General features: G+C 41.7%; 3 protein-coding genes across 3 annotated transcripts in view; 1 reads left to right on the top strand and 2 right to left on the bottom strand.

Moving 5' to 3' along the window:
* Positions 1 to 3,655: 3,655 nt before the first annotated feature.
* On the bottom strand, positions 3,656 to 4,843 carry LOC146973025 (uncharacterized). The gene is made up of 3 exons (XM_085799248.1): positions 4,794 to 4,843; positions 4,579 to 4,680; positions 3,656 to 3,829 (listed from the first exon to the last, which is right to left on the bottom strand). The coding sequence occupies exons 1-3, from the start codon at positions 4,837 to 4,839 to the stop codon at positions 3,744 to 3,746; spliced, it is 234 nt and encodes a 77-aa protein (XP_085655374.1). The 5' UTR covers positions 4,840 to 4,843; the 3' UTR covers positions 3,656 to 3,743.
* A 1,213-nt stretch (positions 4,844 to 6,056) lies between these two features.
* LOC146973024 (uncharacterized) lies at positions 6,057 to 8,076 on the bottom strand. Its single transcript, XM_085799259.1, has 3 exons — positions 7,635 to 8,076; positions 6,821 to 7,191; positions 6,057 to 6,467 (listed from the first exon to the last, which is right to left on the bottom strand). Exons 1-3 carry the CDS (start codon positions 7,970 to 7,972, stop codon positions 6,061 to 6,063), a joined length of 1,116 nt encoding a protein of 371 aa, XP_085655385.1. The 5' UTR covers positions 7,973 to 8,076; the 3' UTR covers positions 6,057 to 6,060.
* Positions 8,077 to 10,289: 2,213 nt separating this feature from the next.
* LOC146973023 (uncharacterized) overlaps positions 10,290 to 15,335 on the top strand; it is a 40,828-nt gene continuing 35,782 nt past the window's right edge. Inside the window, exons 1-5 of the mRNA XM_085799133.1 lie at positions 10,290 to 10,615; positions 10,784 to 10,882; positions 11,207 to 11,347; positions 12,275 to 12,388; positions 12,732 to 12,851. Coding sequence (XP_085655259.1) covers positions 11,226 to 11,347; positions 12,275 to 12,388; positions 12,732 to 12,851 — 356 coding nt within the window. The 5' untranslated portion in view covers positions 10,290 to 10,615; positions 10,784 to 10,882; positions 11,207 to 11,225. The remainder of the gene's footprint in view (positions 10,616 to 10,783; positions 10,883 to 11,206; positions 11,348 to 12,274; positions 12,389 to 12,731; positions 12,852 to 15,335) is intronic.

The raw sequence follows: 15,335 nt of genomic DNA, 5'->3' as shown, positions 1-15,335 counted from the left end.
GGACAGGTGAGACAGGTGTGTGTATGTGTGTGGTGTGTGAGGTAACGGGCTCTCCACCAATAAGAGCAGAGTGAGCAGGTAAAGAGGAAGTTGTTAAAGGGTTGGAGAAATTCTGAAAGTCTTAAAAATGTATTTTTAAAAGATGTTTTTAATTCTTATGAAGAGAAAACCGGCCTCCAATCATGATTTTACTGGTGTTATAAGGATTAACACATATTGATTTGTGATTTCTAACAAGTATTGATTTGATGAATCATGTAAAATGATTCTTAAAACGCAAAAAAGGATGGATTTTAACTCAGCGCTTCTGAGTTTCACCATTAAAGCCTCCCCATTTCATACATAGAAGAATACACGGCACTTGAAATGGATGTGTATGTTTCAGACTTAAGTGCAGTTGAAGATAAATATATGTTTCTGTCTTTGATGCTCCTGAGGACTACAACTCCCAGGATGCATTTCATTTATTATTAACTAACAGCCAATCACAAAGCTTAGCATTGCTTGAATCTGTCTGCAAGGTCACGTTGAGTCAAAGTAAACAGGAAGTGAATAGGAGAGTAAACAGGAAGACAGGGACCTCCAGAGTAAAAGCTGTGACCGACATGTTTTGTTTTTAAAGAATCAAATAATCAACAGAAGCGGATCAGAGTGAGACGTCGCTCTCTCTCCAACAGGATCTGTGTTTGTATATACTGCAGATGTCTGTGTGTATATTTCTGTTCACCACCACTGGGGGGCAGCAGCTCCCCCAGCTACACTGTAAAAAAAAAAAAGAAAAAAAGAAAAGAAAAGACAAGAAAAAGAAATACATCCGACACTCGCATCTCTCAGCCAATCGGGTCGCAGCAGGGCGTGCAGCAGGCTCCTCTCCTCTGATTGGTTGGTTTTCAGTGACTCACTGAATGACTGCTGATGATGATGATTGTTTTGTTTTTTTGTGTCTTCTGGACCATTTCTGCTCAAATGTTTTCTGAATGTCGGGATGATGATGATGATGATGATGTCACTCCAGGGTGGGCGGGGAGGGGAGGGGGAGGGGTTTATTATGAGTAGAGCACTGGAAAAGAGAGTAACGACACGCATTGGTCCAATGGAAGCGCCTCCTGGTGGAGGAATATGGGTTTTGCAAAAGCGCCCAAGAACTGACAACTCTGCATTGTTGGTGAATGAGCAAGTGTGGTGTTTTCAATAATTTAAGGACATTTATAGATCACCCACGTTAATAGCATCGTTGAGGATCCTTTACAGATAAACATTAAAGGGACAACGAGGAGTTTCTATTTGGTTATAAAAAAAAGTCTCACGTTAATGTGGATGAATCTACGCTACCCACACTTGTTAATGGGCCCATTTTCGATAAATATATTGTTTTGTCTCTATCGTTATTTTTGTCATTATTAGTGATGGTGGAAATGCTGGAAATTACTTTAGGTTTTGTGGCGAGTCATGAGAATAACGCCGCCGAATCGACGTTTATGGTCGGAACTACGACGGTATGTGATCGTCTTCCAACCTCTGACTTTAATTCTTGATGAATGAAAACATGAGTCTGTCTTGCGCCGGTCAAAGAATTTCACGGTGCGCGGAGGCTCATAAATGTAGTGTGAAAACGCTTCGCTTTTCCAAAACTCCTCGTTGTCCCTTTAATGTTTCAACCTACATTTTGTAATAAACAAATTATAAGTATAATCTGATATGACCAAGACACCTAAAAACAAAAACACGGCCGTTTTCATCAATTTACAAGCCAGTGGGCAACACACATACATTGGAGTGAATGGGTTTTCTGGGCGCTTTTGCAATACCCATATCCTGCCACTAGGGGCGCAAAACCCTTACCACGGGAGTCAATGGTGGTGTCGTTACTCTCTTATTCCAGTGCTCTAGTTATGAGGGAGGAGAGAGTAGGAGTTGGGATTTGGAGGGGGGGATGGGTGGGGGGGTTTGTTCATGTTTTTGTCTTTTTAATACTCGTCGGTTTATCTTCATCTTTTCTACACTCGTCTGAAGGGCTTGTACAGAGTTCAGGGATTCGAACCTGCACGTTCAGGTTGGGGCCGTGGATGGACAGGACGTAGGATAATGTGGGGAGGGGGGGTTGGGATTGTGATATTGGGGTGGGGTGGGGGGGAGGGAGGGATGGGGGGGTTGAGTGGGCGGGGCCTCGGTGGGAGTTTCTGAATTAAAAAGTGTTTATTTTTCATCGTTCAGTAACGACATTGATACTCATGATGATGATGATGATGGTGATGATGATGACGACGATGTTCATGTGACTGTTTTGAGCCAATCCTGTCTTCTCTCATGCATTCCTGTCGAGACGACAGACTGTACTGAAGATTTCAACAAAAAAATGCAAATAAATGTTTTGAAAACTGACGTCGGATCAGCCGTTCGCTTCCTTCTTCCCCTGCCTCTTGAGGGCTAGCGCTCAGCGGAGAACCGATGCTGCTGCGCTTCCTCGTTCGCCGCCGTGAACACTTTTTTTCCTGCAGTCTAGTGTCGTCTCCATGGAAACAGCCCAGCATCAGCGTAAGTTGCTGCAGCACAGACAGTACTACAGACATCTATCTACTCCTGCTGCTGGTGAAAACTGTTTCTGTGGACTACAACTCCCAGAATGCATTTGATCTCGTTATCTCAATTTTTTAAATATAAGTTACGCCACATCTGTTTTATTATTTTATCTTACTCTGTCTTTTAGCGCTGCAGCTAACGATTATTTTCATTATCGATTAATCTGTCGATTATTTAAACGATTAATCGATTAGTTGTTTGGTCAATAAAATGTTAAAAAATGTCAATCAGTGTTTCTCAAACCACCAGACGACATCCTCAAATGTCTTGTTTTGTCCACAAACCAAAGAGAGACTCAGTTTATTGTCATAAATGAACAAAGAAACCAGAAATATTCACATTTAAGAAGCTGAAATCAGAGAATTTGGACTTTTTTTCTTTAAAAAAACAACAACTCAAACTTATTATTAGATTATCAAAATAGTTGACAATTAATTGTTCGATTAATTGTTGCAGCTCTACTGTCTTTATCTTTGCTCTCCAGCGTTTCTTCGCTTCCTGTTATCTTAGTTTATTATTGACATCTTACTATCTTATCTATCTTATTTCTAGTGCTTTTACTCATTCTTGTATACTTTATGTGGACTTGATTTATTCTGGAAAGCACATGTGTTGCATGGCTTGTATGAAAAGTGCAACACTAATAAAGTGACTGATATATTTTATTACGTATTATTATATTTTATTTCAGTGTATTTTTTTATTTATAATTCACTACTGCAGAGCAGGCGCCTCTCAGCCAATCAGCTCATCGACCTGCTGTTTGCTTTGTGACCCTGCAGCTCGTCTTCTCAGGTAATGAGTAACCAGGTGAGTTCTGAGTTATGATCCACACTGGGATCAAGGTGAAATGTTCTGCACTCTTTTTTTCAGACATTTCATCTTAAAAAGAAGGTTTTTTAGCCCAGAGTAAAGGCTGCAGGACTTTTTCACCTGAACCTGATCTGATTCTCTGCCATGTTTTCATCCACAAACACACACACAGGTGACGCTCTGCTAGTCAGTCTCAAAGTCCACCAACGGTAAACATTCATGTTGACACACTTGGCTCAGACAAACACCACACTGCATTATGGGGAAAATTATGCACTTCTCTGTTTTATTTCACATTATGTCATTTTGATGATGTTTGGTGGTGTTTCCCGGCCTGTGATTGGTCATGGTCAGGCGTTGCAGAGATTAGTGTTGCAGCAGGTCCAGCCAGGTCGGGAGCAGAGATCCAGCCGGGTGCAGCCTTTCTCTCCGTTATCTGCAAACAGGAAACGCATCTTCTGAGCCTCGACACTCTCCAAAGAGATCCAACTACAGTGTTTGCATTTGTAATACTAAGTTTATCCATTAAGAGTTGTATTTCCTCCATGCATGAACACAAGGTAAAATTCGCCTATTGCCATAATCCCTATAGTCATAGGGGTAAATTCATTATCCTTACCCTGTCCCTCATCAAACTCATCAAATACACTCCACAATGCTCTGGTGGACAAGTTGTGACCTGCACATTTACCACGCTGTGAAAAAATCATGTATAATTATGTAAAATCAGAACACATGAAGCAAATACTCAGAACTAGTTGCGTATTTTGAAATCCCTCCCCCCAGCAGCCAGCGTGTCTGGATTGTTGCATTTGCCTCTAAAACAACTCTGTCTCATAATGTTACATGATAATTTCATAGCGTGGTGAATGTGCAGGTCACAACTTGTCCTGCAGAGCGTTGTGGAGTTGTTGGATTGTGTATTTGATGAGTTTGTTCACCTACATTGTGTTCACTGAGCAGCTCACGTCTCTGCCCCGCCGATCTCAAAACAACATGCACCGATAATAATTAAAGGATTAAAGGATTATGTTGAGAGGAGGATCTGACTAAATGTTGAACTATCCCTTTAACATTTGATTTTCCATTTCAACAAGTCCTGAATTTGTTTTGGGGAGTTCATTTAGTAAATTACAGTCATTTTGCATGTCCAACAGGGCGGTTTAGAGCAGGTAGAGGACTCACCTTTGGTGTAGCAGGCCTGCGGGACTTTGCTGCTGCACTGCAGTCGCTCGTTCTGGAGCATGAGGAAGTCGTGACCATAACACTCGATGTAATGCTTCTGACCTGTGACACAAACACACACATATAAACCAGTCTGTGCAGTGCAAATTAAAGGAGTTAAATAATAAGGATCGTATACATTCAGATTAAAGGTTGAGGCGTGTGAGAGTAGCTACCTGTGCAGAGTGGCAGCAGCAGCAGCAGCAGCAGGTAAACCTTCATGTTTCTAGTTTTCGACTGAACGAGCAGAACAAACTGAGCCGAGCTGAAGAGACGCCGGACTTTTATCTCCGGCGGAAACACCCTGAACACACAGATAACTGATCTAAAGACAAACTGATCTGGACTCAACTCATCACGTTGCTCCGTTGTTGTTTGTCTAAACTTTGATCAGACCTAAATCGGCCTGCAGTTCTGCTGAGTCATGTCTGAACGCATCATGTTTGAAGTCCGGGCTGATCCTGCTGAGTCACGACTGGACAGAGACTGTGATGATGGAGGTTTTTGATCACTAGTTATGACTCACCATGTTCTCAAACATTTTACATCGAGGACCCTATTTGACACAAATTAGACCACGGACCCCCATTGGACAGAGTTGGGTTTTTTTTTAGTCAATGTACCTATACGTTCAAATTAGGGCCAATGGCGTGAATTTTTGGAAATATTATAGAGAAATTTCTGGGAAAAAGTGGTACAATTTCTCCAAAAACGTTTGAACATTTCTGTTAAAAAAAAAAACTTGAGAGAAAATTGGCAAAAAAAATTACATAAAAGGGAAAAAAAAGGGAAAAGTTATAATTTTCTGGATAAAAGTGGTAAGATTTAGATTTTATTTGGTTTTATTTTAGAGACGGAGAGACTCAGTCTACAGAATATTTATTTTGATTTTTTTTTTTTTTAGGTTTTATTTGGTTTTATTTTAGAGACGGAGAGACTCAGTCTACACAATATTTATTTTGATTTTTTTTTTTTTTAGGTTTTATTTGGTTTTATTTTAGAGACGGAGAGACTCAGTCTACACAATATTTATTTTGATTTTTTATTTTATTTTATTAGATTTTATTTGGTTTTATTTTAGAGACGGAGAGACTCAGTCTACAGAATATTTATTTTGATTTTTTTTTTTTTTTTTAGATTTTATTTGGTTTTATTTTAGAGACAGAGAGACTCAGTCTACAGAATATTTATTTTGATTTATTTATTTATTTATTTTTAGATTTTATTTGGTTTTATTTTAGAGACAGAGAGACTCAGTCTACAGAATATTTATTTATTTATTTATTTTTTAGATTTTATTTGGTTTTATTTTAGAGACGGAGAGACTCAGTCTACAGAATATTTATTTTTTATTTTATTTTATTTGGTTTTATTTTATTAGAGAGAGAGAGAGTTAATTTGGAGTGCAGCAGCCAGAGAGAGAAAGTGAGTTGTGTGTCTGGTTCATTCCTCAGCAGAGCAGCAGCAGCAGCAGCAGCAGCAACAGAGCAGACGTTTCCACAGCGACGGTCTGGTTCTCCCGGCCTCCTTCTCTGTGCTCTCGGTTTGGACGGACGAGCCGCTGGACGTCTGAACCAGGAGGACGGGGTCGACTCTCCTCGTCCTCCTGGCACCGAAACACCTCCACCCAGTCTGCTGGTTCTCCTGGGCGTCCCGTTGTTCTGCCGGTGTCTCATCGTCATTGTCATCGTCGTCGTCGTTGGCAACCTCGGACATGACTCTGGTCTTGACGAGATGGCCTCGTCCTGTCAGGATGGGTTTCATCGTTGCAACGGCTCCTGCCAGGGTTTTCTTGGCCACTCTGTCCTCTGACACCGTGGGACTAGCAGCAGCGATACCACGGGAAGATCCTCCATCTATTAGGGGTGGGAGAAAAAATCGATTCACATAAATATCGCAATATCTTTTTTTGACGATTTTGATTTTTTTTTTCAAATTTAAAAAAAAATATTGTGCAATGTGCATTTGTTAGCCTTTTTTACATACAGAGAGTACAGGTTTTGAAAAGGGTTTAAGTTCACTTTATAATGGAGTATGTTAATTTATAGGCTCCTACAGTATTTGTGTGCAGATAAATGTTAAAAATGCAGACTAAAAATCGAGAGAATCGGCAATATCGTAGAATCGCAATTTAAATCGAATCGCCATCCAAAAAATCGTAGAAGAATCGAATCGAGAGAAAAGCGTATCGTCCCAGCCCTACCGTCTATGGAGGCTCGTAGGGCCGCGGACAGACCGCGGCCGACCGCATTCAGCGCTTCGGTGGCCATGGCCTCCGTGAATTCAGGGGAAATCCTCACAGGGATATCGGCACCAACGATGTCCCGGAGAGCCTGAGTGATGGAGTCTCTCACGTCACTCTGAACGTCGTAGTTGAAACGCTCTTTCAGAAGCTCGGTGGAAATGGGGCTCTGGAGGGCAGACCTGTCGGGTGTGACGGGATGTTGATGGACCAACCGCACGACGGTTACCATGACTGAGTTTGCGATGATCCTCAGCACTTCCACGCACATGTTTATCAACTTCTCCTTCACGTTGATATTGTACACGCCCTCAGTTACTTCTCTCCATTGCCTGGTAAAAGACAGAATACAAACAAAACTTCAGTTACTGGAAAAATACACACAAATGTTGGAATTATGATTGAATTCAAGCATCTACTGGATCTATCCACCTTTTTCCGTAAGCCTATTTTGCTGGTTTTTGCTCTTCCGGTGGAATTTTATGTTTACGTTTCCATGGTTTCGGTAGTCGCGGTAAATGCATGAATATATATGAAAATCTGTAAAACGCATGGATCATCATACCAGCTTTTAACAATGGATATCACACAAACTGACATCCGTGTTAAAAGCCAGCGTTAATAGATCCATGCGTTTACCGCAACTCTGACAACGACTGAAAACCATGGAAACGTAAATGTACAATTCCACCAAACCGGCAAAACCGGCTTCCGGTTTTGACCATAGATGACGTTCGGAAACTTGTGGATAATGAGGGGAAAAAAGAGAACTTACTCATTATTGAGACTTTGGAAGAATCTTCTGATTACAGGTAACATTACTGCTTCATTTCCCCGATGGGAAAACTCAGGATATCCATCGTTCTCTTGATATTCTTCATCATCATCTTCAGAAGTCTTGGCAAGCCTTCGCCGCCGAGCGAAAAACTCCTCTAGATACCTGTCCACTTTCTGCAGGGTGATATCACCATCTGTGGAGCCACTGGCAAGTTCCTCGGCATCCCATTGGTGGTATAACGTCATCAGCTCATTGATATCTCCAGTAACCCGTTTAGAGACTCCTGAGACGAAGTTGTTGGCGATTTGGTCCAAGTCGAAGCCGCAGAGGTCCATTCTCTTGTCTGTGACACCTAGGAAAGACACTTTTATATTAATGTAATCAGTCACTTTGTCTTTACTAATATCGCTAATAGCAAACTCTAATATGATCTGATGCAGGGTTATTATAATTAAAGCAGAAGTAAGCGGAATATTTGTGTTAATATAAGTCTGAAATAGTTCTATCTTCCGACGGCAATCACTTACATAGAGTGTTTGGTCTGAAACACGGGTCTGTCAGTCACTCTGCTCTGCTCTGAGTCGAGGAGAAAACGTCTTGTATACTTCCTTGCATCCTACAAGCTTTATCCAATGAGGAGAGAGAACGGTATGAAGGGCTGTGTGTGCAGCCAAGGGATGTGCGTGAAAGGACCAATAGATCCATGACGAGGGCGGGGGTTGCTAACTAACAAAGTTAGCCAAAACGACCGAATCGCTTACCTCTGCTTTAACTAAAACTTAGACTAAAACTAGCAGTGAAAACATGATCTAGAAAACTGAAATAAAAATAAAAGTTTTTCCAAAACCAAGAACTAAATAAAAACTGCAATGACTAGAATTGTAGATAACATCAGCTTAGTTTTAGTTTTCTAAGAGATTAATGAAAAACTAAAACCAAATAAATAAAAATTACAACTAAAACTGCTTAATCTCTTGTTGAACTAACAGAAACTAAACTGAAATAATAAAAAACAAAAAGCAAACTGAAAAACGAAATAAAAATTAAAACAAATGAAAATGTTTAAACTGCCTACCTTGATTGTCTCTTCTCTTGTCTGTTCCTTGATGTCATTGTGACATCACAGTTGGCCTGTGATTCTTTTGTACTCTGTGATGTCGTTGTCGTCATCAAGATGCAATCTGGGTTAAGAATTTTCGGTCTACTCATGCTGTGATGTCATCAGAATCTGTTGCCTTGGAGATTTCTGCTAGAGAGGCAGACACTCTAACTACAGGTCGGAAACTCGGGTATCATATCAGAGCTCCGACTTTCCGACTTGACGTCACAACAACATCAAAACATGACAACCCTTGTCTTAAACGGTTCGAATTTAGACATTTGAAGACAAGTTATTTGTTGAGGTCTTAGTGCATATTTTTGTGTATTATCAAGGCTATAAGATTATATGTGCACTCATCTGCGGCGTCTCCTCTCCTCCAAAATAAACATAATTTACTGCTGCATTTATTTTTCATATTCAGCTATGAGCCACAATATGCCAAACTTCCTTCAGGTATCCATGTTTTCTTTCTTCCGAGTTCCTGCAGCGTGAACGCAATGATGACGGAAGTCGGAAATTTCCGAGATGGGAATTTCGACCTCCAAGTTGTTTTGAACGTAGCATAAGTAAGCAAGTTTGCACACATTGTTGAGTATTTTGTGAGTGTGTGTATGTGTCTGGCTATGAGTGTGGTTATTAGAGGAGGATGATTGTTATCTGTGTATTGTATGTGTATGTGTTTGAATGTGTGATGAGAGTGAGAGAGAGTGTATGTGCTGTTAGTTCCTATTGTGCACTTTATGATTTGGCGCTCCTGTTTCCCTGCTTTTATTAGTGCATTCTGTCAATTTTTTTTTTTTAAATATTATGGTTATTATGTCCTATTTCAACTAATCTTAATATTGTATCTGTTTAGCACTTAACCTGCCCAGGGACTACAGGCGGAAATTAGCAATTGTTGCTATAACCTGGCTCAAAGCATCTCTTCTTGTTTTACAAGATTAATGTTTTTTGTGCATTGTCCCTGTTTTGAATAAATAAATTCATTCATTCATTCATAAGGCCAGGCTTAAGACTTTCCTTTATGACAGAGCTTTTAGGCTGGTCCAGGTAGCTCTGAACCACTACGCTGCTATAGGCTTAGACTGCTGGGGGACACATCTGGTTACATGGAGCCCTCTCCTCTCCTCTCCTCTCCTCTCCTCTCCTCTCCGCACATTTTGAACTGTCATTATCATTATCTGTTGCACTTCCAGCCTTCTACACTCTTTGTGAGTTTGGTCCATACTGACCAGCCAGAGTGAAGGAGACTTTTCTTCCATAATAGTCAGTTATTGCTCACTGCATTTCCCAAAAATTGTGTTTGTGTATGTTGTGTTCATTCATATACTGTACACACTCACAAGTTACATTTGGTTATTGTTTACTGCAGCAGAATACTATCTGCATAATTATCATCTGCTGTGATACAGTAGTAGGCTATTATTTTCCAATGTTGCTCCTCTGAATGTTCTGTATTTATAATGCAAAAATTTCCTGTAAAGTTTGTGACCTGTTAATGTGGCTTTGGTTATGTAACTTTTTTTCTTGTGCATTATATGAACATGTTCTTACCTGTACCTTGCCTACAAGGTTGTGTGTTACAAAGGGACTACAGTATTTATGATGTTTGGCCGTTAGAAGGCTCTGTTCACCTCACAATTATTTATTCCATCAGGAGTTGATCTATAGTGATTATTATAGGTTTATGCTATTACTGTAGCTGTGTTTAATGTTTGATAATGTGTTTATTTCTGTTTCCGTCGGACCACACCCACACACAAACCCACCTCCATTATCCGTTATTTCTACCTCGACCAAAGTCAGATTTCATCTGAACCATACAGCTGTAATACCAAGAGCTGCCCAGGAGATGGCGCCATTCTACCTGAATCAAGTGAGTACCCTTCTCTCTTATCAAAATAATTGTAAACATTGTTGATGTAAAGTTTGGGTAAATTATCAATTTGATTGACTTGTAAGTACATAAGTTGTTATTTTAAATAATGACTTCTAACTTCTAAGTGAACAACGCACGCAGTTATGTAATTTCCTGTAAATGCAGAGAGGAGGGAGGAGCCACAGAGAGTGAAAGTGTTCAGTCAGTTCAGACACCATTTTAAAGCAGTCGGAGTACAAAGAGGGAAACTAAAGTCTGAGGCAGGTGAGTGTCAATGTAATTATAATAATTATTAAGTGTGAGAGTGTGTGAGTCAGTTTGTCACTGTGGACTGTGGAGGAAAGAAGAGTCACAGTGAACTTCAGTCCACACAGAGACGCTGAGAGAAAAAGAGGAAACAACAGGAAGTGAAAACTGACCGGCGAGAGTTTATTATACTGTATAGCATGTGTGTACAGTTCTGTTTGTGTGTGTGTCTCATATCTCACAACACTATAAGTTTGAAAATGCGTAAACTTTTTTTGTGAAGGAAGGAGGTGGGGGAGGGGCAGTTGCATTAACGGATGTGCTGTGTGTCTTTTCTCTCAGACTGACTGAAGTCCTGAATATGAGTGCAAAAGTGGAGGAAGAGGAGGATGAAGCAGGATCCATCTGTCTGTCTATGAAGAGTGACTGGTCCAAAGAGCTTCCTCCAGAGTTCAGTTCTGGACCTGGACCTTCAGAGTCACAGTAAGAGAGCTGATATACGCCTACAGTATGAACCTCCAAACTGTCTCTGTGTCAGAGTTTAGTGTGTTGAGCCACTGCAGTCGACATCACTTGAAAAATACAAAAAACAAGTCTTCAATAATTTGTTTGTGTTTATTTTTTGGTGTGTTTAAATGCCCAATGTAACAATTACACAACAGAAACAAAAGTTGAGTGAACATTCTTATATTTACATGGTAGAATGTAAATACAGATATATTCTTTAAAGGGATAACGAGGAGCTTTGGAAAAGCAAAGCATTTTCAAACTACATTTATGAGCCTCCGCGCGCACCGTGAAATTCTTTGACCGGTGCAAGACAGACTCATGTTTTCATTCATCAAGAATTAAAGTCAGAGGTTGGAAGACGATCACATACCGTCGTAGTTCCGACCATAAACAGCGATTTGGCGGCGTTATTCTCATGACTCGCCACGAAACCGAAAGTAAAGAAACGCTCGACCAGCATTTCCGCCACCACTTATGATAACAAAATAACGATAGAGACAAAACGATATATTTATCGAAAATGGGCCCATTAACAAGTGTGGGTAGCTTAGATTAATCCACATTAATATGAGACTTTTTTATAACCAAATAGAAACTCCTCGTTGTCCCTTTAAGTATATTTTTTGGCTTTTTTTGCCTTTATTTTATATTAGAAATATTAGGTCATGATTGAGTAAAGTGTTGTATACACTACGACAAACAGGCTTTGTTTTAGTTGCTAATCACAAATGAAGTCAGTGAACACTCGCCGCAACAGATCTGAGAACACAACAACAACAACTATGTAAATCCAGAGATGTTTTTTGAAATAGTGATGACTTAGAGATTCAGCCACAAAATAAACAGAACATGTACATTGCTCAATTTTGATTTTGAGTTGATGAACATGTTTTTTTGCAGAGGTCGGAGCCACAGAGCAGAGTCTCCAGGATCCATCTGTCTGTCTATGAAGAGTGACTGGTCCAAAGAGCTTCCTCCAGAGTTCAGTTCAGGACCTGGACCCTCAGAGTCACAGTAAGACGCTGGTACAAACCTGTGAACCTCCAAACTGTCTCTGTGTCAGAGTTTAGTGTTTAATTTAGTGTATTTAATTAAGAAATATTGGGTCATGATTAAGTAAAGTGTTACTACGACAAACAGGCTTTGATTTAGTTGCAAGTCACAAATCAAGTCAGTGAACACGATAACATCCACCGCAACAGATCCGAGAACACAACAACAACAATGTAAAACATTATATTATACTGTATGAAAAAGTGAGGACTTGAAGATTCAGTTCACAGCCACAAAATAAACAGAAAATGTACATTGCTCAATTTTGATTTTGATTTGATAAACATGGTTTTTGTGTTTGCAGAGATCATGACCACAAACTGAGAGCAGAGACTCCAGGATCCATCTGTCTGTCGATGAAGAGTGACCGGTCCAAAAATTTTCCTCTAAACTTCAGTTCTGGACCTGGACCCTCAGAGTCACAGTAAGACGCTGCTACAAACCTTAAACCTCCAAACTGTCTCTGTATCAGAATTTAGTGTGTTGAGCTGCTGCAGTCGACATCTCTGTAACAGAACAATAACATTAGTTTTCAGGATGATGATGCTCAAACTGAAGAGACTTAAACTAACAGGGAGTTTGTTTTCAACTCAAGATTTAGTCAGCCAGGTCTTCATTCAGCTCGTCTCTCTCCACTCGTCTTCCTCTACTTTCTCTCTCTCTGCCGCTCTGGTTACTGAAGTCCCGCCCTCTTAAGGTGGGCAGCCAATCAGAGCACAGATGTGGAGCTGTGACTGTGACATGTTGTTGATACAGAAATGTCTTGACAGGAGGAAGAGGAGTGGTGTCTCTGTGGACCAGCAGCTGTCCTGCTGTGGTCTCTGTCAGGACGTCCTGAAGGATCCAGTCTCCACCAGCTGTGGACACTGGTTCTGCAGACAGTGCTTCACCTCAGACTGGGACCAGTCTGGTTCTTCAGGACCCCCCTCCTGTCCCCAGTGTGGACAAAGACCCAGAACCAGAGGTGGACTGCAGACATTTAAGATGATGATTCAGACCTTCTCTTTGTTGTCTGTAGTTTTTCTGGAGCTGATGAAAATCAGATTGTCAGACTCTCTGTCTTCAGTCTGACTCTGTCTCTTCTCTCTCAGCAGATCGTGGTCTGCAGGAGGTTTTAGATGAACATAAGATCAGTCTGAGGAGCAGATGTGAACGAGTGACTGAAGGAACTGAGGGAACAGGAAGTGGTAAAGGAAGTGGAACAGGAAGTGGAACACTTCTTAACAGTGTCTACACTGAGCTCTACATCACAGAGGGACAGAGTGAAGAGGTTAATACCCAACATGAGGTGAGAAAGCTGGAGACAACGTCCAAGAAGAAGACCCTCCAAGACACTCCAATCAAGTGCAACGACATCTTTAAAGACTTGCCTGTCCAACAGAGAGAGGACGTCTCTGCGGTCTCACCTGTCCAACAGAGAGATGACGTCTCTACGGTCTCATCTGTCCATCAGAGAGAGGACGTCTCTACGGTCTCACCTGTCCAACAGAGAGATGACGTCTCTACGGTCTCACCTGTCCAACAGAGAGAGGACGTCTCTACGGTCTCAGCTGTCCAACAGAGAGATGACGTCTCTACGGTCTCATCTGTCCAACAGAGAGAGGACGTCTCTACGGTCTCATCTGTCCAACAGAGAGAGGACGTCTCTACGGTCTCACCTGTCCAACAGAGAGAGGACGTCTCTACGGTCTCACCTGTCCAACAGAGAGAGGACATCTCTACAGTCTCACCTGTCCAACAGAGACCCATCAGAATGGTTCTGACCAACGGCGTCGCTGGCGTTGGAAAAACCTTCTCGGTGCAGAAGTTCACTCTGGACTGGGCCGAGGGCTTGGAGAACCAAGATATCGACCTGCTGGTTCTGCTTTCGTTCAGGGAGCTGAACCTGATCAGAGATCAGCGGTTGAGTCTTCTCAGGCTGCTCCATGTTTTCCATCCAACATTACAGAAGGTCACAGCAGAGCAGCTGGCTGTCTGTAAACTTCTCTTCATCTTTGACGGCCTGGATGAAAGCCGACTGTCACTGGACTTCAACAACAGGGAGGTTTTGTCTGATGTCACACAGACGTCATCAGTCAACGTGCTGCTGACAAACCTCATCCAGGGGAATCTGCTTCCCTCGGCTCTGGTCTGGATCACCTCCAGACCTGCAGCAGCCAATCAGATCCCTCCTACATGTGTTGACAGGGTAACAGAGGTCCAAGGCTTCACTGACGCCCAGATGGAGGAGTACTTCAGGAGGAGGTCCAGTGATGAAGATCTGTCCAGAAGAATCATCTCACACATCCAGACGTCCAGGACCCTCCACATCATGTGTCAAGTCCCAGTCTTCTGCTGGATCAGTGCTACAGTTCTGGAGCACATGTTGACCACAGACCAGAGAGGAGAGCTGCCCAAGACCACGACGGACCTGTTCTCACACTTCCTGCTGGTCCAGACAAAGAGGAAGAAGAACAAGTACGGTGAAGGACATGAGACGAGTCCACAGGAGCTGATGGAGGCCGACAGGGAAGTTCTTCTGAAGCTGGGGAGGCTGGCGTTTGAACAGCTGGAGAAAGGAAACATCATGTTCTACCAAGAAGACCTGGAGCAGTGTGGTCTGGATGTCACAGAGGCTTTGGTGAACTCAGGACTCTGTACTGAGATCTTCAAAAGAGAGAGTGTGATCTTCCAGAAAACCGTCTACTGCTTTGTTCATCTGAGTGTTCAGGAGTTTCTGGCTGCAGTCTACATGTTCCACTGTTTCACCAACAAGAACACAGAGACCATGGTGAATTTCCTGGATTTATCCCTGAATGACTTCCTGAAGAAAGTCTTGGAGAAATCCCTCAGCAGTAAAAATGGTCACCTTGACCTGTTTGTTCGTTTCCTTCATGGCCTCTCTCTGGAGTCCAACCAGAAGCTGTTA

The sequence above is a fragment of the Trachurus japonicus genome, chromosome 15, assembly GCF_045865225.1.
Source record: "Trachurus japonicus isolate A0001 chromosome 15, Traja_1.0".
Classification (NCBI taxonomy): Eukaryota; Metazoa; Chordata; class Actinopteri; order Carangiformes; family Carangidae; genus Trachurus; species Trachurus japonicus.
This window is presented reverse-complemented; position numbering and strand designations above follow the sequence as displayed.